The sequence below is a fragment of the Halichoeres trimaculatus genome, unplaced genomic scaffold (genome assembly GCF_033239565.1).
Source record: "Halichoeres trimaculatus isolate MK-OKI-2021-1 unplaced genomic scaffold, fHalTri1.1 fHalTri1_scaffold_15, whole genome shotgun sequence".
Lineage (NCBI taxonomy): Eukaryota > Metazoa > Chordata > Actinopteri > Labriformes > Labridae > Halichoeres > Halichoeres trimaculatus.
In genome coordinates, this window is record NW_027437193.1 from 9,371,297 (window position 1) to 9,396,528 (window position 25,232).

The window sequence follows — 25,232 nt, forward strand, 5'->3', positions numbered from 1 at the left end:
CAATTGATAAGATTTCCATTTTTTGCAGTCTAGGTAGTCAAGATTTTATAAATCTTTGGCAAAGATTTCTAAATACAAAGTCAAGATTTCTGAATCTTTAGGTACGATTTCTTAATATTTGGCTAATATGCAGATTTACACTCCTGTCTGCCTGAAGCACCAAAATAAAAGTTTGAAGAAGCGATCCAGTTAAGCAAAATTTTGAGAATGTCAAGCTCTACTTCTTCGATCTCAGCTACAGGATCTTCACAAATACCATCAAAGCACTTGGTACGTTTCTTTTCTAACAGCTGATTTAGCCTGTTTGGCATTCTCAAAATCACGCTTGGCTGGATCGCTTCCTCAACTTTATTATTGGTGCTTCCGGTGGACAGGAGTGTGAATTTGCATATTTGCTATAGATTTAGAAATTGTACCTCAAGATTTAGAATTATTGACTAAATATTTAGAAATCTGAGCTAGTTATTAGAAATCTCTTCTTAATATTTAGAACTCTTCCATAAATATTAAGTCTTAGCTAATTATTTACATTTATATATGACACTGAATATTAAGATAAAACATGTAGCATTTACATACAACATTTAAAAAATGTATTTCATAGATATTTCTCTGTATTTGCATAAAAAGTGATGTATTGCTACTAAATGTGGAGAAATGTTGTTATTTTTTGTCTGAGCAACTTTACAGTCAGTGCTCCGTACTTTTCTCTCTAATCAGAAAGACAGACCCAACTTTGGTGGGAGGAGCCAAATCATGACCGATGTGGTTTGCAGGATAAGTGATTCAGGCTTGTGTGTTTGCAGAAGCCAGAGGAGAACCGCAGACCAATAATTTGTGCATGTTTTCACCGTTCGGATGCCAGCGGCTAAGTGAATGCATATTTATGACATGTGACAAAGTGATGGAATGAGGCCTCCAGAAACGAGGCTTCTGCAGAAAATATTCTGCTCATTCACACAGCTGGCTCTAGTTTCAACTTCTCTGCATGTCTACCGCTGTCTTTCTCTCATGTCTGTGCATCTTGTCCTCATATCAACTCATCTATATATAGCAGGTCTGTCCCTACTCTCTTGCTGTCTGTGGTACTGGAAAAGCTCGGAGTGGGCGCCCCACTTTGAATACACAGCTTTGTCTGGGTGGGCGGAGAAGACGAAGAAAAAGCAGAGGGAGAGGCCGAAGAGGAAGAAAGCGCCATTGACAGACTCCAGTCAGGCCCTGTCCCCCTCTCGCCCCATTGTCTCCGAGTGCTAGACGTCAGCAAACGACAGGAATCTAGAGAGAAGGAGGACAGGGAGCAAAGAGTTGAGGCTTTGTTCACAGCGGCTGGGTGAAAGTGCATATAGAGGAGAGAAAAAGAGAGGTGAGGGATGGGGATGGAGGAGAGAGCACTGGATTGACCCCAATTCAGGATCCCCTTGGTCCCCTCCTCCTCCTCTTCCTCCACTGTAAACATGCAGCCGTCCTCATGTGGTTTTACATATGAGCAGTGATCACATGCTGAGCCTCTGCAGATGGTCATGATTCCCTGTCACACACCCTCGCTTGTGTCTGACATGCCAAGTGTTGATTATCTCTCCCTCTCATCTCAGTGAGGGTGCAATCCACCACATCACATTCATCGTGTTGTAATGCTGCACAGAGTTTGCAAATTCGCCCCAAGTTGCCGATTGTTTACCCAATTAATTCAGCAGCTACTGTACGGCACAGGTGCCTCCAGTCTGCGTTTTTTTCCTCCTTCCACTCCAAATGATAATGTGTGTAATTTGTTTCAATGAGAGCAGAAATGGAGAGAATTGACAGGAGCGGGTGGGGGTGGTGGTGGTGGTGATGGGGGGAGTTTGGAGAGGAGTAATGGGCCGGGCCGGGCCTGTACGAGGGGTGGGGTTGGGTATAAACCAGGGGACAGTGGGTTTTCTGTTGTTGTCCCGTTTTGAAGCCCTGTGTCCTGGCATCCTGCACTCTCTTTCTTCTTCTTCCCTTTCTTTGACCTCCTTTTTAACTCCGCGCTCCCTGCAGAGCGGGACTCTTCCTCAGCTGACTCCTCATCAGGTCTTTTGGGAGCTCCGGAGAAGCCAGAAACCATGCTGACGTTTTTGGCGCTGGCGTCGGTTGTACTCCTGGGAATAGGTAAAAGAGAAAAAAAGGGAGAATGGATCTTCTTTTAACTTTTACTGAGTTTTAGTTTGATGAGGTCTCAAAGAAAGCCCACAGTGAATTCCAGCTATTGATAGTGATAGAAATTATCTCTCCACTGATGTGGGGTTAAAGGTTAAATGATGATGTGATGAAGAAGGCTTTTTTCCCTCTCTTCTTAAGCGCTTACCTGAATACTGATGGACTTGATAATAAGAAGGGTCAACAGGCTGAGCAGTACATTAATTGATCCTCCTCTGAAATGAAATCTCTCTCTGTACACTGGATTAACACAAAACATGTATTTTAATTAACATTCTTTGTGTTGTAGCAGAAAAAAGCCATTGAAACACCTGTAGAGGACATCCTTAGGTGTATTGTGGCAAATGGCCCATGCCTCATAAGAGGATTGGCTCTTCTTTTATGAACCAGCTGTCTCTAAGCTTGCAAAGTTAAAGAGCTCTAATATTATGACTGTTACACCAAAAGGTTGGCAGACATTTCGCTCTCAGTCAGACAGCTTTTTTTCTGCTCCCAGCCTGTCAGCTATTTGCAGTTTTGTCAGACTTTTAATTAAAAAATGTCAAATGCGTGATTTTCATTGACAGTTTGGAGGTGGCTGTCTGCTCCGAAGGTGCCTGCTCAAGGACACTTGCAGTGAGGGCTGTGAACTTTACTCTCTAAGTGTTAAAAGCAGAAGCCTTTGAAAAACTTGGAGGCATTGGTGTGATTAAGGATGTGAGAACAAAACTACACATAAGGTGCTTTAATTGAGCTGAACAGTCCAGAAAGAAATCTGCTTTTCATAGATGTTAAAGTGGCAGGAATGTGCTGCTCTCCCTGACTCTGCTGGTTGTTTGAAATGCTGGGTGCATTTTCCAGGAAGGTAAAATATTGATTCTGCAACCAAACCAAATTAACATCCATCATTAAATATTATTCAAGCATAAACAGTGCCTGTGATTAAGCCAACATAATCTATATTAATGAAGAAAATGATGTTACCCTTTGACTTCAAGAGACTAGCACTAATATTCCTGTGATAATCCAAATATTTACTGAGTGCATGTCTGAATCGATGGAGGATCTGACACGGCTAAATGTCTAGTTTAACGGTGTGTGTCTTGGTGCATATTTAAGTATTTGGGATTTGTTTTAGTGATTTCAAGGAGAAAAGTAATTAACATTTTGTGAGCAATGCTTTGTGTGCTTTGTGATTACAGTAAGAACTGAAAGATGTTCAGGCATATGGGGACTTAAGGGAAAAAAGCCTGTCATTACATTGTATTTACACTGGCAGCATGGAGGAGGATCTACTGTATGGATGGATGTCAGGCATACTTATGTGTTTTTGCAGCGTTCACTTCCTGCAGCAGTCAGTTTGTGTAAGAAAGGAATGGTTGAAGGGATATTTTGTACATTTCTGGTGGTGTTTTAGCTTATTTGTGCTCTGTGTGCCCCAGCACCTGAGCAATCCCAGGCCATAGTGATCTACACTGGTTGGGAGCGCCACGCCCTGGTGGGCTCCGACATCCGGCTGTCCTGTTCCTTCTTCTCCTGGCGCTGGACTTCTGAAGACGTCACCTTCTCCTGGACTTACAGACCCGATGGCTCCCGGGACAGCATCTCTGTAATTCACAAAATCACACTCTCACACTCACTATAGGCTACTGTATGCACTGATCAGTGTAACACGATACAGGTGTACTATTGTCTAATCATGTTACTGTCTTGCAAAGACATTATGGCGTCACATTACCACAGAGTTTTTGGTTACAATCACTTAATTGATCCGATAATTCACATCTGAGCTGCGCTTGATGAGATTGTCATTGAGCAAACCTTAAGTTGACTTCATCTCTTGGTCTGAGGCTAGAATCTAACCACTGCAGAGTTTTGTAAAATACTCAAAGAAGGCATGTGATAACTTGGATAAACTCAAACCTGCAGACTCTGAATCAAACTTAAGTTGTGGAGGAAGGTCCAGGAGTGGAAAGACATAAAATGACACTACATGAGGAGCCCATAAGCTTTTTTTATTGCAATTTGTGACAGAAAAACTTCAACATATTAGCCCCAGAGTGGACATGTCTATTCTTAAGGCAAATGAATTTATTATGGCCCTCTATTCCAGGGGTGGCCAACCTGTGGCTCGCAAGCCGCAGGCAGCTTTTTGCTTTTCGCTGTGTGGCTCTTTGATCCATTCATAAAATATGTATATATATAGTTATAAGTTGTGGTGTGCCGATCAATCTAAACAATACATATGTGGATGTCAACGTTGGAATCAGTTGGGATTGATACTTAAGTTTCAGTTTCTCTTTTCTAGTAAGAATTTAAACACAAACACAATAAACCTCTCTTTGAAAATTGGAAAAATATTGATTTTCATTTTATGTCATTTCCTTTATGTGTGAGAGAAAGTGTGTTTGTTAGATCTTGAGTGTGACATGGCTCTCTGTAGTACCACGGTCATTTTTGTGGCTCTTGGTCTCTGACTGGTTGGCCACCCCTGCTCTATTCTAAATGTCCAAGGCTGTTTACTTCTCTCATTGTATGGCTCTTAAAGCTGCATATCCTGCATCAAATGCACATCATACTTTAACCATATCATTTAGATTAAGAGGCAATTCTTTCAATATTCCAGAAAAATGTTTCTTTTAAAATTTATCTTTTTTCATTTTTGGTGTCTGCTCTCCTTTGTTTTGCTTTCCTCACATCCCCTCAGCCAACCTCAGAACAAAAAAAGTCTGATAACCCACCCTACAGTACCCACTCCACCTCCAAAGGACGCACACACAAAGTCAGCGATGAGTCTGTGGAGATAGTGTTTAGCCTTTTGTCCCTGAAAGGCTACGTATTTAGCATAAGTCATTAACGGGAGGCAAACCAGAGCAGAGCCCTGTCCCGTTTTTGTCCTTATCTTCCTGAATAAAACACTCATGATATTTACTCCCTCTGAGAAGTTAACCTTTTTCTGAATTCAAAAAAACCTTCAAAATTAATATTTAAGGAGACACACAAAAAGGCTTTTCGCACAACAGACAAGCAGCCTTGACAACAAAGGCTACCTCTTCAGTCAAAAGAGGTTTTTGTTTACACCCTCGCTGCCCCTACCAGGCACAGAGAGGGACACGGTTTATTCCAGAGGAGGGGGCGGCGTGCTGATGTCACATGGCTTGCACTTGTTGACAAAAACACTTTAAAGATGCAGTGGAAAAAACTTTATCCGAGCGGCTCAGGGTTATTTGGGAACTTTGCAGCATGCAGCTTTAATATGAGGACGAGTGAGAAATTGTGCTTCTCCTGCAGAAATTCATGGTTTCGTAGTCATTCTGAAGCCCTCTTACCAAACATGAGGCTTGCAGTCAAAAACAAATACAGTCCTGGTTTAATCTGATGGAAGCAGCACTGCGTGATAATCTGAAATGTCTCAAACAGTAGATTTATTCGGGGTGATGCATTTATGTATAAGCTTTAAAAGAGAATCAAACTTTCTCCCCTGTAAGTCTCCCCCCTCCTCCTCTTTCTGCCTCACCTGCTCTTTAATTTCACTCTCCCCAGCCTTATCGTCCTGCCATCTCTCTAATCTCTCTATCTCTCCGTCCTGACTGCGCCTCCCTCTGTCCACCTCCCTTAATCTCCTCCTCCCCAGACCTACCGTCTTTGTCCCTCCCCTCGTCTCTCATTACCTCCTCCCCTCACCTCCTTCGCTTTCATCCCTCTCCCGCAGTGCCCTCACTTTGAAACTAGATTTCTTCTCTCCTTTTTTTCCACTTATCTTCTGTCACTCATTCCTCTCCCCGCCGGCGCTGATTTATAGTTTCACAAGTCTCCATATGTGTTGTCATGCTACATTTGTCCGTTCAGAATGTCTCATTTGATTCCCAACGTGTTCACATCGTGCAATAGGCTGCTTACGAGTCATAGATTTCTCACGGGCCTTAATCTTTCAATTCATTTGTTTCACTAATTATTGACTCAATTTGACACTGGTCTTGTGGAGTTTGAGAGAACAGCTTTAAATTACTCACTAACAATGGACGCAGTCCCATCCTTAGAAATAGGATCATCTAAGGAATAAAACTGGACCAAATGACCCTCATGCTATTAAGGCTGGTACTGACTGGTAAACAAAATCCACCAGTCTTAGTGCTGATAGTCCAGAATTTAAAAATCGCTTGAAAACCAGACTTTTTGGCACTTTAAAACCAGAAATATGGTTTTATATCAGAAAAAATACAGAATTGGCTATTTTTTCTTTTGGTGCTGCTTGAGTCAATATTTGTTTTATTATACATCTAAGAAGTCGTCTGACATTTGTGGTTAAATCAATTTACTTTAAACATTGTGATACTTGCATGAGGTGCCTGATCTCAGTTTGTAATCGATCTTATATCTGTCCCTAAGAAAGAAATAAGTAGGTAAATAAAAACCGAATTTAACACTGTTGAGCTCAGTTTTTTTTAGTAGTGAGGCCATCATCCTTAGCTGTTAAGCACTCTCTGCCTCTGAGCTCCCATTTCAGGTGTCATTTTAGTGTCATAAAGTAGCTTTTACTCAAAAACAGGCGACTGTGTTTACGAAAGGGCCAGTTTGCTAACAGGTTAGCCGAATCAGCTTCATATTAGCTCCTACTCCCACTAAGTACCAAAACTTGGGCCACGAAAGGTTAAAAACATGAGCTATTCAACCAGGAAATTGCTTTCTTTTTCGTCAGCTTTAATTGTTTTATGGTATGTTTTCAAAAAGTTGTTTTACTTTGATAACTAATGGTCCGTCATCATGCAGTTGAATACATCTAGAAGCAGAAGCGTAACTAAATCTACAATGAGCTGCAACAACAGATAAGCCTCCATAAAAACGCAAAAAATTAAAACTCAGTATTGAAAGTTTTATGTTTCAACCGTAAACATAGAAGAAGAACTACAATAATTAAAAACAGCTTCCACAGTCACAAACATTAACCACAAAGTAACTCAAGACCAAAATAGCACAAAGAGAATAAAAACACAGAAAAACTCCACATTCAACCAACTCCACCAGTGATTACACACACACATACACACACACTCACAGAGAGTAACTGTTCATATGCTGAAGAGTATCTCAAATATAAAATTGCACTATAAAAGAACCACAAAAAGAAAACTAAAGTGCAGTGATAACTCTTGAGTAAATTCATGTCGTAATGGTTGACACCACTTGTGCAGAAAGATTTGATGCGCTCTAAAGAGCTCTCAGAGGCAGAGTGAAGAAAAGTCTTTATTCATGAGGACAAAAAAATCTGTAGAGTCTGCAGCGAAGCTCATCTTACTTTCGCACTGTTTGGATACTCAAACAACCACTCCATAAAACTTAATCCAGTGACTCTATAATAACATTTCACATTTCTGGGAATACTCTGATTATCACGCCAGTGGAATTCACCCAAAGCTCAAACCGTCTTCATTACCAGACATGGCTGAAACATCTGGCTGTTCAACCAATTAAAGGTTCTGTCTTTTCATCAGGGTCTGGTCTAAGCTGGTCCAGTCTGACCTGAGGTCCTGCCAGACCTTAAACTCGTAACAGGGTGCATAACTGGAATAAACCAGCTCCATGTTTTCAAAGAAATGCAGAGAAATACATAAGAGTTTCTGTCACTTGATGTTGTTACATGAACATGGACAAATCCAGACACGAGGATGTTATTATAAAATTACACTTAATATGATTATAGACTGAACTTGCTGCCCTCTGAGGAGACAGTAAACTCCTCAAAGTGTCATAACAGTGTTCAAGAATAACAACTGCAGATGGTTCAGAAAAATGAGGTGTAGTGACTGCTGAGACATTTCTATTTGCAATTATTCTCATGAAAGTCTAAATATATAAAATGTAATTTACTTGTTCACAGATTTACTCTCTATTGTAAGAGGTTTTTTTTAAGAGGGATGTTTTTTCAGTTTTCAGTCTTTTATATTTGTGTTTTGAGGATTTATATTTCACAGAGGGAGCTTATGAAACAATACACCCTTATTCCAATGTACCTGTAACGATCTGTAGCATATGGTATGGGTGATTAATACCTGACCTATTCTGTTTTATTCTATTCTATAATAATCAATTCCATTCAATCTATAATATCTATTAACTAATAATAACCAATCCTGTTCATTCTATTCTAATTTTCTTTAAAGTTTCTATTCTATTCTACATCATTTTATCATAATCGGTGCTGTTCATTCTATTTGACTTAATTTGTTTTGGGGGTTTTTTCTACTCTATCATATTCTAATTGATTCTATTCTATTCTACCATAACCAATTCTGCTCAATGTATTAAATTAAACTTGTTTCTTTCACATTTGTTCCTATTCTATTCTATTCTATTCTATTCTTGTCTATTCTTGTCTATTCTTGTCTGCTCAGGTCTGTTCTCTTCTGTGTTGCTCCAAGGCACTGAATTCTCATCTGTTCTATTCTATTCTTTCTTGTTCTATGCTATTCCATTTTTTTCTTTCCTCTGGCTGTTCTAATCTATTGTCATCACCTATTCTATTCTATTCTATTCTATTCTATTCTATTCTATTCTATTCTATTCTATATGAAAGAATTTCAACTGAGGAGGGTCTTTCTTGCTCTAATTGTAGTAATAACTCTTGTTTTACATAATCTCAGTGATTACAGTGGTGTTTACTCACTAAATCAATCTGTTTATGTTTGATATTGATCTGAAAGGTGTTTCATTTATTTTAAGCTGATTGTATTTTCCTCTGCTGAGAACAGTCCACAATAACAGTTTGAGTTGTTTTCATATTAATGGCCTACATGCAAGTTTTTTTTTAGGATGACGTAAACTGATTGTTATTAGCACAGAACTGTAATAAAATTAAAAGATGATCAAATATTTTCCCCGTCTGTTTCAGATCTTCCACTACACAGGCGGTGCCGCCTACGTTGACAACAAGGGTCCGTTCAGGGACAGGGTGGAGTTTGTGGGGAACCCTGGTCGCCGTGATGGCTCCATCCTGATTAAGAACCTGGAATTCAGCGACAACGGCACTTTCACCTGCGACGCAAAGAACCCCCCTGACATCGTGGGCCGGCCCTCCAGCGTGCGCCTGCTGGTCTTTGAGAAGGGTGAGACAGAAGGCGTACTGTGAGTCCTGTGGGGGTTCGTCAGGAAAATCAAATTCAGAGTCTAATGCCTGTGTTGTCTTACATCTGTGAGTGCTCGTTTGCTCTCCACTAAGCCCATATGGCACATTTTAGTAGATTTTTGTCATCAGAAGCCAACTGTTTTCAATTGTTGTTATAATCATCCCAAACTCTGAAATTAATCTCAATTTGCTCTGCACATCAGAATACAGCGAGTGCTGCGTTCGGGCTGCGTCGCACTGCCTCGTTTAGAATTCCCCACACCTCCTGTTAAATGAAATCAATTACAATTTTATCTCTTTCTCTATTTGAGATTGCTATCGCTGCCTCCCACTCGTTTTTTTTACCCCCTTCTCCTTGCCTTCTCATCCCATTTCTCTCCTCTTTCCCCTTTTCCATCGCCTCGCCCCCTCCTCCTCTCTGTCCCTCCATGTCTCTGTCCCTGCTCTTACCTTTATTCTACCTTATCCTCCTCTCCTCTACTGCACTCTTCTTCTTTCATTCAACCTTTATTTTACCTTTGCTCTTTCCCTTCTTTCATCTCACATTCCTTCATCTCCTCGCTTTGTTGTTGCTTACCTTTACCTTCCATTTCCTTCTTATTAAATCATCTCACCCTTTTTTTGGCTCATGTTTACGGTTCCTTCCAACCTGTCGCTGTCTCTTTCTTCTCACCCTCCTATTTATCCTCACGTTCTCTCCTCTGCTCTCTAACCCTCCCTTCCTTTTTTCCGTCTCCTCTCCTGCGCTCACAGTGCCCATCCAGGCTGGTGTGATCACAGGAGCCATCATCGGGGTGGTGCTGGGCCTGCTGGTGCTCATTGTGGTCATCTACTACCTGATGAGGTTCCTGGTGGCGCGCCGCGTCTTCAGCCTCAGTGTCAGGTCAGTGACCGGCCTGTGGCCTGCGGCGCTCTGCCAGTCCGGTCTGTGCCAGGGACTGGAGCTGAAGCCAGAGCCCATCCCTGGCACTGACACCTGCGTGGCCAAGCTGGCATAGCTGCAGTGTCACGGTTTGATTAGTCAGGTGCGGGAGATTTAGATTTGGAGTAGCCTAATTCAGCTGGAAAGGGACGGGTGATGATATCTCATTTGAATCTAATCCAAAAGCTGTACCGCAAAAATGTTGAGATAAAGGCCTCTGAGCATGGACTGTATAAAAAGATGGACAACATCATGGATCTCCAAAAGTGAAGCCAAAACTCCCCATTACGCTTAAGTGCTTTAAAAGTCAGAAATGTTGCATTTTAGCTGTTAGCGATACATAAATGTAATCTAAAATAGGCATCTATTTGTTGATTAGTTCTTAATCTGCTGATTTAAACCCAAATGTTATAAAGAAATTGAGTTTGGCAGTTTTTTTGGAAGCTCTCGTCGACAGTAAAAGAGGACTTTGAAACTTAAAAGATAAGAAGATTCATCTGTTTTTATTGCAATAACATTGACAAAAGTGAAGAGCTCTCTTCAGTATTCAGCATCTCCACGCTACCATTTTTTTTGGCACTTTCATCAGTGATGCACTTGTGAACATCAAGCAGCAACTTCTGGCCGTAAGAAATAAAGCTGATAGAAAAGTGTTAAAAATTCTTACAGATTCTGAAGTCACATCCACATCCAGCCAAAGTTAAATCATACCTAATCCAGAAAGACCTTGGAAAAAGTTCTCCATACTTTAATTTTGTCTTGCTTAGATTACTGCAACTCCCTGTATGTCTGCACTGACCAGTCAGAGCTCAACCGTCTGCAGCTCGTTCAAAATGCAGCAGCTCGTCTCCTAACTGGGACAAAGAAACGGGAGCACATTACTCGGGTGCTTTCTTCGCTTCACTGACTTCCAGTTAGGTACAGGATCGATTTTAAGATTCTTCTATTTGTTTTTAAGTCTCTAAATGGGCTGGCCCCGGAATATCTGTCTGACCTTGTTAAGTTACATCAGCCCTCCAGAGCCCTGTGGTCGGCTAATCAGGTGGTCTTAGACGTTCCTCGATCCTTTTTAAGATGGAACGTATTACCTCTGACTGTGGGGACTGCGAATAGCCTCTCCACTTTTAAAACACTACTTAAGATGCACTGGTTCACTTTGCCTTTGGCGTAGTATCGTCACTTTTATTGGGTATATGTTATGTTTATCTATATTGCTGTTTTATGTTTTTATATATAATATGTTTTTATTGTTTATAAAGCTTTTTATGCTTTTATTATTTCTACCTATTTTTACTCTAAAGCACTTTGGTGGGCCACTGACTGTTTAAAATATACTACATAAACAAAGCTGATGTCGAAATGGACACTGATTGAAAAAGCCCCAAAATCATTGTGTACAGAAAAACCCAGTTAGGCCTGAGCACCTTTTTCCTTTATCCACACACACTGCAAGGAAAGTGACTTTTAATATAACTATTTAAAAAAATAAGTAATAAGGTTATGAATTTTGCATCGATAGAGGCGTGGCTGACCTGACTGACAAGCTGGCACAATGTAACTAAAGCCCTGTTTCCACCAAGCAGTTCAGTTCCGTTCGTCTCAGCGGGACACGCATTTTACAGCATTGCCACTGAATAATCTTGGAATAGATCTCCAAATAACTGAGACAAGCCGTTCCACTTTTTGGGACCCTCCTGTAGAAGTGAAAAACTAAACCAATCTGATCCTGGAAGGTGGAGCCAACAACACTGCAGTCTGTTGAGTGGTCGAAAGAATCGTCACTTAGCGTGCGACAGCAGCTGTATTTCTCCTCTGCGCACAGTCTTCTCTGAAACAAAGCTTGACTGCGCTTTGTAACAAAGAGCCACATGCCAATCACAAACAAAACAAATTGCTGGATTTCTACCGTATATGCTTTTTGTGTACTGTGTCAGGTTTTTCTTCTTTGTTGGATTTATTAGTGGGGTACACTGTGTCACGCCTCTATGGCATCATGCTGTTATTTAACTGATGCAGCTATCGGCATCCAGATTACACACCACCTACCACTAGGGGGCACGGTTGGCTGTGTAAACACAAACAGGACCAGGCTTAACCTAGCCAACTCAAACCAAACAGTACTGATCTAAACTGGACTGCTTGGTGGAAATGGGGCTTATTATCGAGTAAGCTTAAGGTCCACCTGACTCCGCCTCTTTGCTAAGTCCACAAAAAAATGAGGTTGAGACAGCATTTCGTTTTCAAGTTTGTAAATTTTAGAATCTAAAACAATGAAGTTAGCATGCCAACAGTGGAAAAGTATGCTAAAAGTATTGATGAAACACTTACAATGAAAAACATTGATCACAAAGATTTGTGTCAGATTGTGTCCAGTTGGGGGCAGCATTTCCACAAGCGATTATGAAGCTTTAGCTAAACTATATGAAATACCTTTCTTAACATTTAAATTTAACACACATCTACTCGTAGTGAGTTATATAAAACAGGGTTTTATGCCAGCTCTGTCATCACATGTTGCTCTTGCAGAGTTCCAAACCAGATTAGTAGTTAAAAGGAACAGCACAAGGAGACATGATGAACACTAACACAACAGTCATTTCACTTTGTATAACTGTGAGCATCTGCTTCAAACTGATTTAAGAATCAGTTCTGCTGAAGACTGCACCCACCTAAGGGATGAGTGCTGTTTTATAGCTAAGTTAAGAGTGTGTTTGGTTAGCAGATGAGGTAATACATCAATATATCAGCTCCACCAGCCTTACCCTGCTTTGCAGACTATGAATCCAAATAATGATGCAACCCCCTGTTGCAGGAGGAGTTTGGATCTAGCTTTGTGCAACAGGAAGAGGTAGAGATGTGTTGTCCATCTTTAAATACCATCGATGTCTCAGAGCGGATAATCCTCTCGATCATGAAGATAATGCATCAGTCATCTTGCTCATACCTATCCAGTCTTATGAGATCATAACACATCCTGCACCTGGGGGCTGTGTTTGAGACAGGGCCACTAGATTAGCTTGATGTTCTCTTCATGATGGCTGCCAGGCAATGCTGCCCTGTGACCACTGGAGGGAGAGATAGATTCGACATCCTGACATTGTCTTTCTTTTGTCCCCTCCAGCAAACATGGCAAGAAAAAGAAAGAGGGATCACAGCAGAGACAGGCAAGTTACCTCCTTTCCTTCCTTCACCCCCTCCAGCTCCTCCTCTTCCTCACCCTCCTCTGCCTCTTTTTCTCACACCCTCCATGACATGTACACCTCCAGTCACAAACACCAAATGCAACAGCTTCACTTCCTGTCATGTTCAGGCGCTAAATAGCAAAATGACGTCTTTTTGAAGAGATTACAATAGCATTCAGTGTGGGGATATTTGTAAGGCTCAGGAAGGAAACGTGTTGTCAGAAGGAATATTCATCTATTCTGATGCAGTACAGCTGCACAATAGCACACATCAGACATGACAGTGCAGAACGGCACAGTTTCATAATCGCATTCCCCCAATGCCAGACCAGGCAGCTCAAATATGTCCACACACTCACCCAGCTCCTCCTCAAAGCTACGTATCAACAACAAAATAACATGTCATTCAAGCTCTGCCCGCCGAACGCTAATAACAGTGTTCAAGCTGTTAAGATTCTCAGCATTTGAGGTGCTTTAAAGCCCTCTCTGTTCTTCCTCTCCCCCTCCTTCCTTCTCTCCTGTGGCCCTCACTCCTCCTTCAGCTCCCTGAGGGGGGCCAAACAGCACGGTGCGAGTAAACAGCCACAGGGCAAAAATCAAACCAGCGGCTGTGAAATGGCCCAGGCCGTGTCATGGCCCTAATGCCATTTCGGTATTGAATGGAGGCTGTGATTTGCTCGCAGTGGGGAGATGGACAAGAGCTGCTGATTTCTCTCACTGGGAGTCAAATGAAAATCACTGGGCCTATTATGATCTAGGCTGTTATCAGTGGTTTTACACTGCTGCACGCCGAGGATCTGGGGTATTTTCTTTTTCTCTCTATTCCTCTTGGGAGTGCGATAGCCTAAAGTGGTGGATTAATCAGACATTTTGGTGGCTTGTATTCTTTAGTGAATACAAGGCACCAGGGCAAGTTCTGTTTGATTACTCTGTGGTGATGCGGGGGCTGGATGGTTGCGGGGGGTGCATTGTAATCGACTGTACACCCTGCATGCTGATAACAGAGGGGGGGCGAGGGACTTAAGTTCAAGGCGTGTTCCCAAATCAAAAATCAGCTTTGAAATGAGAGAGACTCTGAAGTTATCAGAGGTAGGAGATCAAAGGTGCCATTGTGACAGGGAGTCATTTAGCCGCAGGTAGAAGCTAATGTTAAGACGAGGCAGCGGCGGCGGCGGCGGTGGCTGCAGGCTTCTGCCAGCAGTAAGGAGTGCGGCATCCTCCCCCTGTGGCTCACACTGGTGAGGGGAATTCTGGGTCTTTTAAGTGAGTCAGACAATTTGGTTCAGCTTTGCAAAAACAGCTAGCCCCCAAAGAGCTCCTCATTAAATCCCCACTTCTCCTTTTTATAATGAAGCCGAACAAGCAGAGTGTGTGTGTGACTTAAATTTATGATTCCTCACATTTATCACTTTAGTCATTTAATATAAAGCAGAATTTACTGCCTTGTGAATTATAGTGCAACAAAGTTTCACACTGTTTGGTTTGAAAACTTGAAAAGAACATTTCTAAGGCGCTGTCCACTTGTATGCTGATTTTAAAAGCATTTTTTCTCCGCTGCAACACAACGTCACACCAGACCAGTAGGAGGTGAGAATGTGTCATGTGTCACATCAAACACCACAGAAGAACAGTGAGTGGCATGCCTTTCAAGTGTTTTCAAGTGCCACTTGTAATCAGTGCAATTCAAACAGTTTATGGCGTGGTAAATAAAAACCTAATGAGCGTGAGAGTTCTGTTCCCCCTTGCTGTGGCAAAATGATGACGTTAGAAGAAAAAAAAAACCTTTTCAGTTACATAAAACTCTATGTATGGATGTAAAGTTATCCACACAGACAGTGCCTATGAGTTTTATTTGATCAAATTTATAAGTACCTTATTTTTTTCAAGAATCTAGAATAATTTAATAATTTTTATGTACTCCCTATCAAACATAGACTATAGATATAGAGTGGACAGCGTGGCTCCGCCATTTACCATTGTACGGTTCTGAAGCCAAAATTCCTCTGTCACGGGCGCAGCCATTGAAGCAGTTTGGAGCCAGAGTCTGCGCAGTAGAGACTGTGAGAGATTCTGGGAGAATCTGAGTGCAGCTGGGTGACAAAAATTACATATTTTTTTATCTGGAGCGTCTGATCACTTCTTGACTTTACCTCCTGATATATTTTACAATCGAAAAAAAATACATGAGAACGGCAGCTGTCAAAAGTAACGTAAAACCTTGATTTTAACCTCTTATAACTAATGAAAATTAAACTTTTCAGAAAAAAGAGGACTTGAATACAAGGCAGCCAAATGATATCTTCAAATCACCACAACAATCAGACGTAAGAAACATTTCTATGAGGTGTATTAATTCTTTAAAGTTTGACCAAAGCCCATCTGGAATGGCTGGCAAGACAGATTTTTTGACTTATACTGCAGCCAGCCACCAGGGGGAGCAGTTGTTGTGGCAACCTCACTTTGAGCCGAGCAAGATGACGTCCATTTTTTACAGTCTATTGTATCAAATCATATCTTAACTTCTAGGAGCTGTGGACCTTATCAGTGAAAAACTCTCACTTAAATGTATTTTCCTGGTCATAATCCATGATTTAAAGTTAGATTATCCGCAGCAATATGGGTCATTTCTAAATGCTATTGCTCAGTATCTGTGGTTGGGTCAGATTTTCCAAGGAAAACACATATTTGAGGATACCGCACCAGGTGGCAAAGTTCAGCAGTGAGAAGGAAAACATATTTAATTTGTAGTAATGGTGGACCAGGAAAAAGACAGGGGCCAAACAGGAGAATGTTGGAGCCCAGGTTAAAACACAGGTTAAAGTGTCGCTGTTTTTACACAAAACTACGGCACAAATTTAGTTTGCAAATTTTGCTTGTCACGCTTCAAACAACCGCTCTACATAACAACAAATTACATCACCTCACCACTTTGCATCCTGCGAAAAGTTGTGTTAACAAAGAAAAAGTAATGTTCAAAAGAAGAGCCGATCTCTTGTTGAGTTGCATCCTTACAACAGTGGGTGATGGTGCTCATGGGAAACTGAGAAACCCTACCAATTATTGATGATTATGTAAAAAATGATCACATAAAGAAATCTAAAAAGCTCATCATGCTTGGCTTGGAATGATATTCCATTTCAAAACAAGATGTTTCTGCCTCATTTTAAGTCACTGTTTTATAGGATTAACATTTTACGAAGGCTTGTGTTTATATTAAATTGAAAAAAAAAAACAGCTAAAATTGATTTCCCTGTTTCATTAAAAAGAGCCACACTCATCATGAACCGACACATCATCATCTCAAACCCAGAGGGTGACACCAGCGAAGGCCGAGCCTCAAACAAACACGTTGGCTCTCTTCTCCCCGGAGCCTCGGAGCCCCCCTCTTCCTCTCTCTGTCTTCTTCTTTGCTTTCTACTGTCGTGTGATTGTCAGGTTACTCTTGAGCTGCAGTCAGTTGCTCTCAAGTGCCTGCGGCGGGTGACAGTGCATATATGAATAAATAACTTGCCTCCAAAAGGACAGTGAAATATTTGACAATGTTGTCATTTACAGTTACTCTCCAGCAAATCTTGGCTGGAGAATGAAGGGGAAGTACACAACGAAAACAGACACTCCATCCAAGCTCAAAATCCCTTATTTTTTATTTTTATTTATGTCCTCCCTCTGAGCTGATCCCTCCCTTGAAGCTACGCCGCACACAGAGGACTCTAGGGATTTTACAGTGCGCTCATAAGTGGTTGTTTGATCAAATAGCCCTTATTAGAAGGCTCTGCTGACACATCACAATCCTGTATCAGCCACACCATCTTCGTTACTTTCCGTTTGCTGGCCTAGCACTACAAATCTCTGTGAAAAAGAAAAGCTGTGGGTGAGGGAGTGAGCAGGGAGAGGGGGAGACGGGGAGACAAAAGAACCCTGTGGTGTGTGCTAGTCCCCATTAGGTGGAGTTGTGGGAGAGGAGTTTACCCTGCAGCCACACAAGCTCACAGCAGTGAACACACATACTGTACTGGAATGATAATTGAGTGCACTTGGTATCGATCTCAGCCTCACACGCACACACACGCAAACGCACAACCCACCCATTCTTCTCTCCTTCCCCCTCCTTCCCTTCCCTCACTCATTCCCTCCCTCCTTCGCTCATTCACATTCCTTTTATCCGGTCCCCTGTCTCCCCCCCTCCATTCGCGTCCTCCTTCCTCTTCTCCTTCCCCACCTCTTTGACTTCCTCGCTGACCATCAGAGGCATCTATCTGTCGGTAATCCTCCCCTCCTCTCTTTCGCTCTGTCGATCCTCCCTTAACTTCCTCTCCTCTCTCCAGTTTCTCTCCTCTCCCTCCTCAGGTCTTCTGGGTTCTGATCAGCTTCGGTTCTGGACAGAAAATCACTACCTCTCACCCTTCATCCACTTCTCAATCTCCCTCCTCACCTGTCACCGTCTCTTTTTAGCATGCAGCAGGGGACGCAGCCACTTAACTACCTATCTACCTCCCCGCCGGTCCCTCCTGTCTGGCCACTGTACCCACATCTCCTTTGAAGTGTGTGCAGCCCCTGTAACAAGGAGGGGGATTCTGCGCTCAGCCTCAGTGGGCTCCTCTGTGTTTACGAGGCAGGTCTGTCATTAGCGTGGGAGCCTTGCAATACATTGAACCCCAAACAGAGCCGTACCGTGGGATGCATAATGGTAAACAATACGATGATGTATGAGGGAGTGTAAGTATGATCGAAGGTAATGACACCGGATGGGATGTGCAGCTGCCCCATCGAGCCTGATGGTAGCTGCCTCGATTGCTGTCTTATCAGAGAGCGTGCTGCTTCTGCACAGCGCATAATTAAAGATGATAAATTTTCTAATGCAATCAGTGGGGTATTATTAGACGGAGCTTCAGCAGCCTCCAGTGTGCTTTCCACTGTCTACTAACCTGATATTGAAAAGAAATTCAAGCTGAAGACTGAAATACTTCCTCTGCCTCTCCTTAGAAACTCTTAAAACCAGCGAATATGCCTTTAGGTCAGCTGGTGGAGGAGTACAAAGAGTACACAGTACTGTGGAAAGCATTACCTCTTGTATGAGTGAGGTTTCATTAAGCTCCATCAGAGCATTATCCTGCACTTGTGCCACTTCTCAGGAGGTGAACTCATAGGTTAATGCACCAGCTTTGTAAAGTTAAGTGTTACCTTGACCTTATCTCCACTCCGTCCACTTCTTCCTCATAGACTTGTTGTGCTTAAGTGAAGCCTCTCTTTACTTCCTCTTTCCTTCCTCCCTCCTCTTCCTTTTATAGATTTCACCTCAGAGATGTTTTTTTAGACACTGCACAGACAATATGCAGAATGAGTGGGAGTGAATGGGTGAATTATGTAAGTTACAGTTGAATATTTAAAGCTGATCTGGGCTTTTCATGTAAAAATATCAGAGAGACAGAGCCGCGCAGCTCTATCTCTGACCACAGCTACGGTAAAATCTACATCAATTTATTCATGCTTCCGATAATCATTTAATAGCCCTATGATATAATTTGTCCAGCACTATTCAATTTCCAGGTACTGGCCCTTCATAAATGAGATGGGATATTGTGCTGTAAAGTGCAGAGAGCCTTTAAACAATCACAGTTTAACTCCTGATCCTCCTTTAAGCGTAGCTCTGAAGTTAAAATGAACAAAGAGATTGCTTAGAGGAAGAGACAAGAGCCTGGACAAAATGTAGTGGAGTTTCTTTGCTTCAAAATCACCCTCCAGGATGCATCTGAAAAGTTTTTGAAAGTCTTAAGTTTAATTTTTGAAAATTTAAAAGTTCCAAAAAGTTTCAAATTAATTTAAGAGAGGTCTTACATCTTCGGTTAGACAGTTTTTAATACATCTACATTGTATAGTTAGCATTAATGTTTGTTTTTTTTGACAGATTTAAAGTGATACTCTGGGATGGAACAAGTTGGGTCCTATCACAAGGTTTAGGGCAGAAATTACCCCTACAGCAGTGTTTTTGTGCAGCAGAAGCCCAGAGCGCACACACCAAACACTCCCTCCCTGCTCCTCTGCCTGTTTCCTCTGCACTCAGACGGGGCCATTTTTTACTTGACTAAAAACACAAATAAACGGACTCCCACTGAAAAAATCTGATATCGGTCTGCATTCGCGCTTTATTTAGAGAATTTTCAGCGCGTTACTTTCACACAAAAACACCGCTAAATAATGCTCTAGTTGTGATAGGACCCAACTTGTTCCATCCCGGAGTATCACTTTAAGCAGGTTGGCTTGTTCATGGGGAAAGTGCAGCATAAAGAGAAGCTTATTCCAAAAAAATCTACAAAATGAAATTGATATAGAAGGAAATGAAGATGAGAAAATGCAAAATTACTAATATTTGGTGTCAAAGAGTAAAAGACAGAATGAGTCTGCAGGGGCAAATATGATAACTGGCAAAACATTCAAAGTATTTTACAACTTGTTGGTCTTTATTTCTACATTTATGACATCACTTGGCTTAAAAGTCTTGATTTGGGCTTAGAAAATGTGCATTGACCCTGAAATCATCTGTTTTTTGATTAATGCATTAAACGTTTGTGCAAAAACCTAAACATAAAGAATAGACTATAGGAAAAAGAAGAATCAAAATTTGAATAAGATGATAATGTAGAAAAACAATAATCTGTGTGAATGTGAAAAAGGTTAGATTTGAATAACTCTGATGAGTTTTCAGATTTCATGCTCAGTGTCATTTTTTCTCTTTCAGCTACATAAAACCAGTGTTTCAAAGAGCCTTTAAAGGCTTTATTCTATTGTTGTGCACCCCTCGACTGTTTGACTGATGTTCAAACAAAAGTCAAAGAAAAGTTTAGATGTCTTTTAAAAGTTACTTATGCTCAGATTTTTATCCACTAATTGCTCAATTAATACTCACTGGAGACTGAAAAATGTGACAGAGAGAAAAAAACAGCGACTTTTCCTCTAAAACATAAAGTTGTTAAATGTCAGCGCCGTGTACCAAAAAGCGTCGAGTTAATAAGAACCTAAAACTGGAATGATTCATTGAGTGTGTGTGTGTGTGTGTGTGAGTGTGTGTGTGTGTTCTTGATCTTTTGTCACAGGTGTATGGAGCCTGCCTGCCACTGTGTCCCATCCTAACGCATGGTTACCTGTTTTGTCACCCCCTTACAGCTCTGGACTCCGCCCCCTCTGACTTGCTACCCCCTCCCCTAAAAGGACTGTCTCTACCTCCTCACCCCTGTCTCTCTGTATGTCTCCCTCTCACCTCCTCTCCTCCTAAAGGTGGTTTCTCTCCTCTTCACATAGCTCCACTTGTCCTGCTAACCCCACCTCTCATCCTCTCATCCTCTCATCTTTAACGCTCCCATCTCACCCTTCCCAGCCCTGTCCCCCTCACACTCTCTTTCTCTGTCTCCCTCACACTCCTTTCCTCCTGAAGTGACTCTCCTCCCCTGTTCTCCCCCCGACCCCCTCTCCCTCCTCCCCCACAGGGCCCCGCGCCTCCCGCCGACCCCTCCAAGGTGAAGGCGGCCGCCTCGGAAAAGAAGAAGCAGGAGTCACGCAAGGATAAGAAATAGGATACGGGGAAGGGCTGGGGCGGGCTCGCCAGCCGGCTGCTCCAGCCCGTGCGCCAGGCGGTGGCGAAGCAGAAGCACGAGCAGAAGCAGCAAACCGTAGTCAGAAAGACAGAGAAGGTGGGGGGAGGAGGGGAGGAAGGCTCGGGCAGGGTGCTGATGACCATCGAGCTGGAGCTGACCCGCAAAGAGGGGGAGGAGGGATCTGTAGGTGAGGGAGGGATAGGGAGGTCAAAGTCTCTTGGCCTCCTCTCCCGCCTCGCCAACCAGCTCACCTTTAAATAATACACCTGAAGGAAGCAGGGGCGGCTAAAGGGGGAGGGAACGGTCAAGGATAAGAGAGTGGGAAGTCCACTGTGGAGACAGCAGGACTCTCAAATCACAAGCCTACTTTACACCCACCACGACAGTGACCTGAGTCCCTGAATAAATGAGTCAAGTCATATCAGCTCTTGTCACAGGCTGAGGACTGTACACGCAGCTATATGAGCCCAGATCTAAGATGCCGTGATAATCTCTTACAGCACCCGCACCCCGACTACTTTTGTCAGGTCATAAGATATGCCATTTGAAGCGAGACCCTAAGACGGTGAGGGTTTGATAACAGAATCTAAAAAGCCGCTCCCCGGGTTTTGCCTTTCTGGTTCCTTTCATTGTGATCCTATCCACCAAGAAAGCTCTCGCCAAGTGCGTCCGATACGCATCACCAATCCCAAGCTGCGGGGACAAACCAATTTGCCTTTTTTTTTTATGGAGGCGCCGTGTCAAACTCTAACTTTCTCCCCTCACGCTGATCTCCATTCTCTGTCCTCTCCTATCCCGTTTCTTCCTCTTTCACTGTGATTTTTCCTGCTTTTCTTGATAATTCAAATTACAGAAGTGATTTATATGCTAACTGCTCTATCCTGTTTCTCTTCTTCTCTCAATTCCCCTCCCTCTTTTCTCTTTCTTTTCTCTTTCCTATAGATAAAGGTCTGACTTCTCCATGACTGCCTCCACTCCTCTAGTCTGCTCCCTCCTTTTCTGCCCAGCCTGATGCTACCCCCATTATTTCCTATTATCTCTACTCTTTCAAGACAGCACTGGCTGTAAGAATAGCCCTACTATATCAGTGGCGTTGGCGTCAAATAATTTTTACAACATCTCATCTGAGACCCTATATGCACTCATTGGGCAGCCTGTAAAACTGTTTTAAGGCCTTAACTATGCACATAACATCCTTAAGAGGAACCTGGAAAGACCATCCCTCTGTGTTTAGAGTCCCCTGAATCTCCCGCTTTAATGTTTACGACTCAATCACACACACTGAGCGGAGCTGCGAGCGCACTCTGGACTTCAGATAGAGAAAAAGAGAGACAGAGAAGCAGAGGAGAGTGATAGTAGGGAGGGAAATATGATTCCTGCTCTCAGCCCTGCATAGATAGAGGTTCAAGCCCTGGAGCTTGGGGTGATTCAATCCTCTCACATTTGAGCTAATGGAGGTTGTCGCCGTGCCCCTGCCCTGGCTAAAGGGGGCTATTTCTGGCCCTATAAGAGTGTACGGGCTTACTGTAACAGCTGCACATTTTTCAGCCGTCAGAGAGGGAGGGGGAGAGGGAAAGAGTTGCCTGCTGTGAGCGCATGAGGCTGTCCGCTGTTGACTCCACGGCCGGCGACTGACAACCTGGAATGACGTCACGGCCCCAGAGGGCGGGCGGACACGCTCAGGAGTCTGACAAAAGGGCTTACCAGGAAGAGGTGCAGCTTCTGTGCTCGAGGAGTTATTTTAGGTCCAGCTAATCCGCCCGCACGTTTCTCTTCGCCAACCCAAGGCTAATTATTTTAGCACGTGCTGGTAACGGGATATATCTCTCTCTACATCTTCCTCACTCTTTCACTCTCCTTGCCTCCTCTGCTCTCCTCCCTCCTCTTGTATTCACTCTCTCATCTCTGGATTCATCTCCTCCTTCCAAACGCCCTCTTTCATTATCTCTGTCCTTACGTCTTTGCCTCCTTTTATCTCTTCCTCTTCCTGTCTTCTGGTGACTCTGCACTGCATTATTCCCCCACAGAAAAGGCCTCTACACAATCCACTCCACTCTTTAAGCCTCTCCTTATCTGACTGCCAGGCCTACAGCTCAATGCTCTGCTCCTCTTTCCTCTCTCCAGTCCTTCCTTGTCCTTCTTCTCCCTCTTCAATTTTTCAAACTCGGTGACGGACTTCTGCCTCCCCTTCCTCCATATTGCTCAGTGATCAATGAACGCCCTCTCACTTGCCCTTCAAACTTCCACCTCCTCCCAGAAGGCACGTCCCATGTCGGCCCGCCCTCGTCCCTCCATCCCCTGACCCCTTTACTGTCTTGTTTCTGCTGGTTCAAATGCCGAAAATGCTCTCCTCTGCCCCCTTCTGGCAAAGGAAGGCAAACACATGGGCAGAAATCCGCCTTTAGTTCTTACTGGAGACGCCAAACGGAAACTCATAATCCAGCTAGCTCTCTTCCGGTTGCAAATACGACGTGTGTTTTATGTATATGTGTGTTAAGTCAAGAGTGTTAAAAATTTGATATAAAGCAAAAACTGTGTCACCCTAAGTAAAGCAAATAATGTTTTCTGAGACGTTTTACACGAGGAAACAAATGGAGAACATGTTTTTTAAGGCAGGTGGGAAATGTAATGGCATTCAGTGGAACATGTCATTGTACTTCTGACCTTGTGTGTTATGGAAGGTACTGTGTGGCTGTTGTTAGTTCCCAGATGAAGGTAAATCGAGGCTGTTGTGTGGTATTAGAGAGAAGATGAGGGGTGAATAAAGGTTGGGTTAGCTTCAGATTAAGCGCAACGTGGCTGGGGAGTCAAAAAGTGGGGGGAAGGCGCTAGCCGAGGGAGAAAGCTTTGGTGGAAGAGATCTATCTGACGTGTTAAGCCAAGCCAAAAATCCATATGTATCACGACAGATAGAGCCGGCTCTTCCCCCTGAGCTTTCTTTTAGAGGTGCTCCTTCTCCAACCCTGAGCCAAAGATGGATTGTGATCTGCGTGCTTGATATGCAGGGTGGAAAGTGTAGACTTGAATGTTCCTTTAAAATTCATAACAGGAATGGAGGTGCTAAAAATCCACGTTTATAACTGGAGATCTTTTTCACTAGACGCTGTTTAACTATCCAGTCAGATGGATCAGTTTGAATGTTTTCTTGTTTTCCTGCAAAGCCACACAGACACCTGACATGAGACAAACAGCACTAAAATGTCTTTTAAAATGTGTTTTATATGTATTATGAATTGTCTTAGTCATAGTCGCTCAATAATCTTCATTTATTTCAAATGACTGGAGCTTCTTACTGTTTTTTTTACATTTCTTTTAATGCTTGTGATAAATCTAGAGCACTAACAACTTTTGATGACTCTGTATAATATGTTGTAAAGAGATCATGAATAAAAAGCCCCAAGCGCAGCTGTTGTCAACAGAAGACAGTAAAGTAAACCCAGCTGACAATGTCTGCAGTCGTCTTTCTTTCACTACCACGTGTCATGTATTGTGCGAATTTGTCACAGTTTTCCTCTGCAGTGATAAACTTTTATTAACTTTTCAAAAGAAGAAAGCCGGTCTCACATGAGATGCCTGTTTGAAGTATTTGAACACTGACGGCTGGCATGAAAGCATAACTCTTTTTTGGTTATGTGAAGGCAATTGCATTCACAACAAGAACATTCTGAAGGACCTCATCTGAAGGTTTTTACATTCTGAACAATGACCACCAGGTGATCTTTACTTTTCAATCAAAATGAATTTAGTCCTGGAATTAAGCTTCATACTTCAGTTGGATGTCAGCAGGTGAGGACTGAAATTGCTTCACCTGAACAGGCCCTTTTGTTACCCAGCTACCTAGAAGTAAAGATAATGAACTGAAAATAAATGCTCTGGAACCATTTTCAACCTTTTTACATTTCACTGAGGGACAAAATGATGTGTGATTTTCAGAGAGGCTTAATTTTTCTGACTCAGCTTGCAGGCTGAGCTCAGTGAGCATACGTACGTAACCTTTTCAGAAATGCTCTGCTTCATATTCGGACAGTTACACACAATACAATCTCAGTCTTTAACTGATGCCCACACTGACCTCAGCTACAGCACCTGGATACCTGGTTAAAGGCATGAATTACAGTCTGCCTGAGTTTCTGTTTTGTTGCTACTATTCTGAACTAATTAAACCAGAAACTCTGAATGGATTTTACACCAAGCTTTTTAAGGTGCATTATGTGGACTGAAAGATGAAAGCAGCTCATAAAGAGGTAATAAAAAATCTT

At 42.5% G+C, this 25,232-nt stretch overlaps 1 protein-coding gene across 2 annotated transcripts; it reads left to right on the forward strand.

The window, feature by feature from the left end:
- Window positions 1-1,911: 1,911 nt before the first annotated feature.
- On the forward strand, window positions 1,912-24,422 carry mpz (myelin protein zero). Of its 2 annotated transcripts, XM_074687915.1 has the most exons (7): window positions 1,912-2,130; window positions 3,600-3,766; window positions 9,047-9,260; window positions 10,034-10,163; window positions 13,324-13,366; window positions 20,866-20,895; window positions 21,916-24,422. In XM_074687915.1, exons 1-7 carry the CDS (start codon window positions 2,085-2,087, stop codon window positions 21,925-21,927), a joined length of 642 nt encoding a protein of 213 aa, XP_074544016.1. In that variant the 5' UTR covers window positions 1,912-2,084; the 3' UTR covers window positions 21,928-24,422. The 2 variants fall into 2 exon arrangements, with proteins under 2 accessions (XP_074544016.1, XP_074544017.1); XM_074687916.1 differs by lacking the exon at window positions 20,866-20,895 and having other exon boundaries at window positions 1,913-2,130.
- Window positions 24,423-25,232: the final 810 nt, after the last annotated feature.

Coding starts and splice junctions, on each gene's coding strand:
- mpz (XM_074687915.1), top strand. CDS start 2,085: ATGCTGACGTTTTTGGCGCTGGCGTCGGTTGTACTCCTGGGAATAG. Junction 2,131..3,599: donor GGTTGTACTCCTGGGAATAG/GTAAAAGAGAAA, acceptor TGTGTGCCCCAG/CACCTGAGCAATCCCAGGCC. Junction 3,767..9,046: donor GCTCCCGGGACAGCATCTCT/GTAATTCACAAA, acceptor CGTCTGTTTCAG/ATCTTCCACTACACAGGCGG.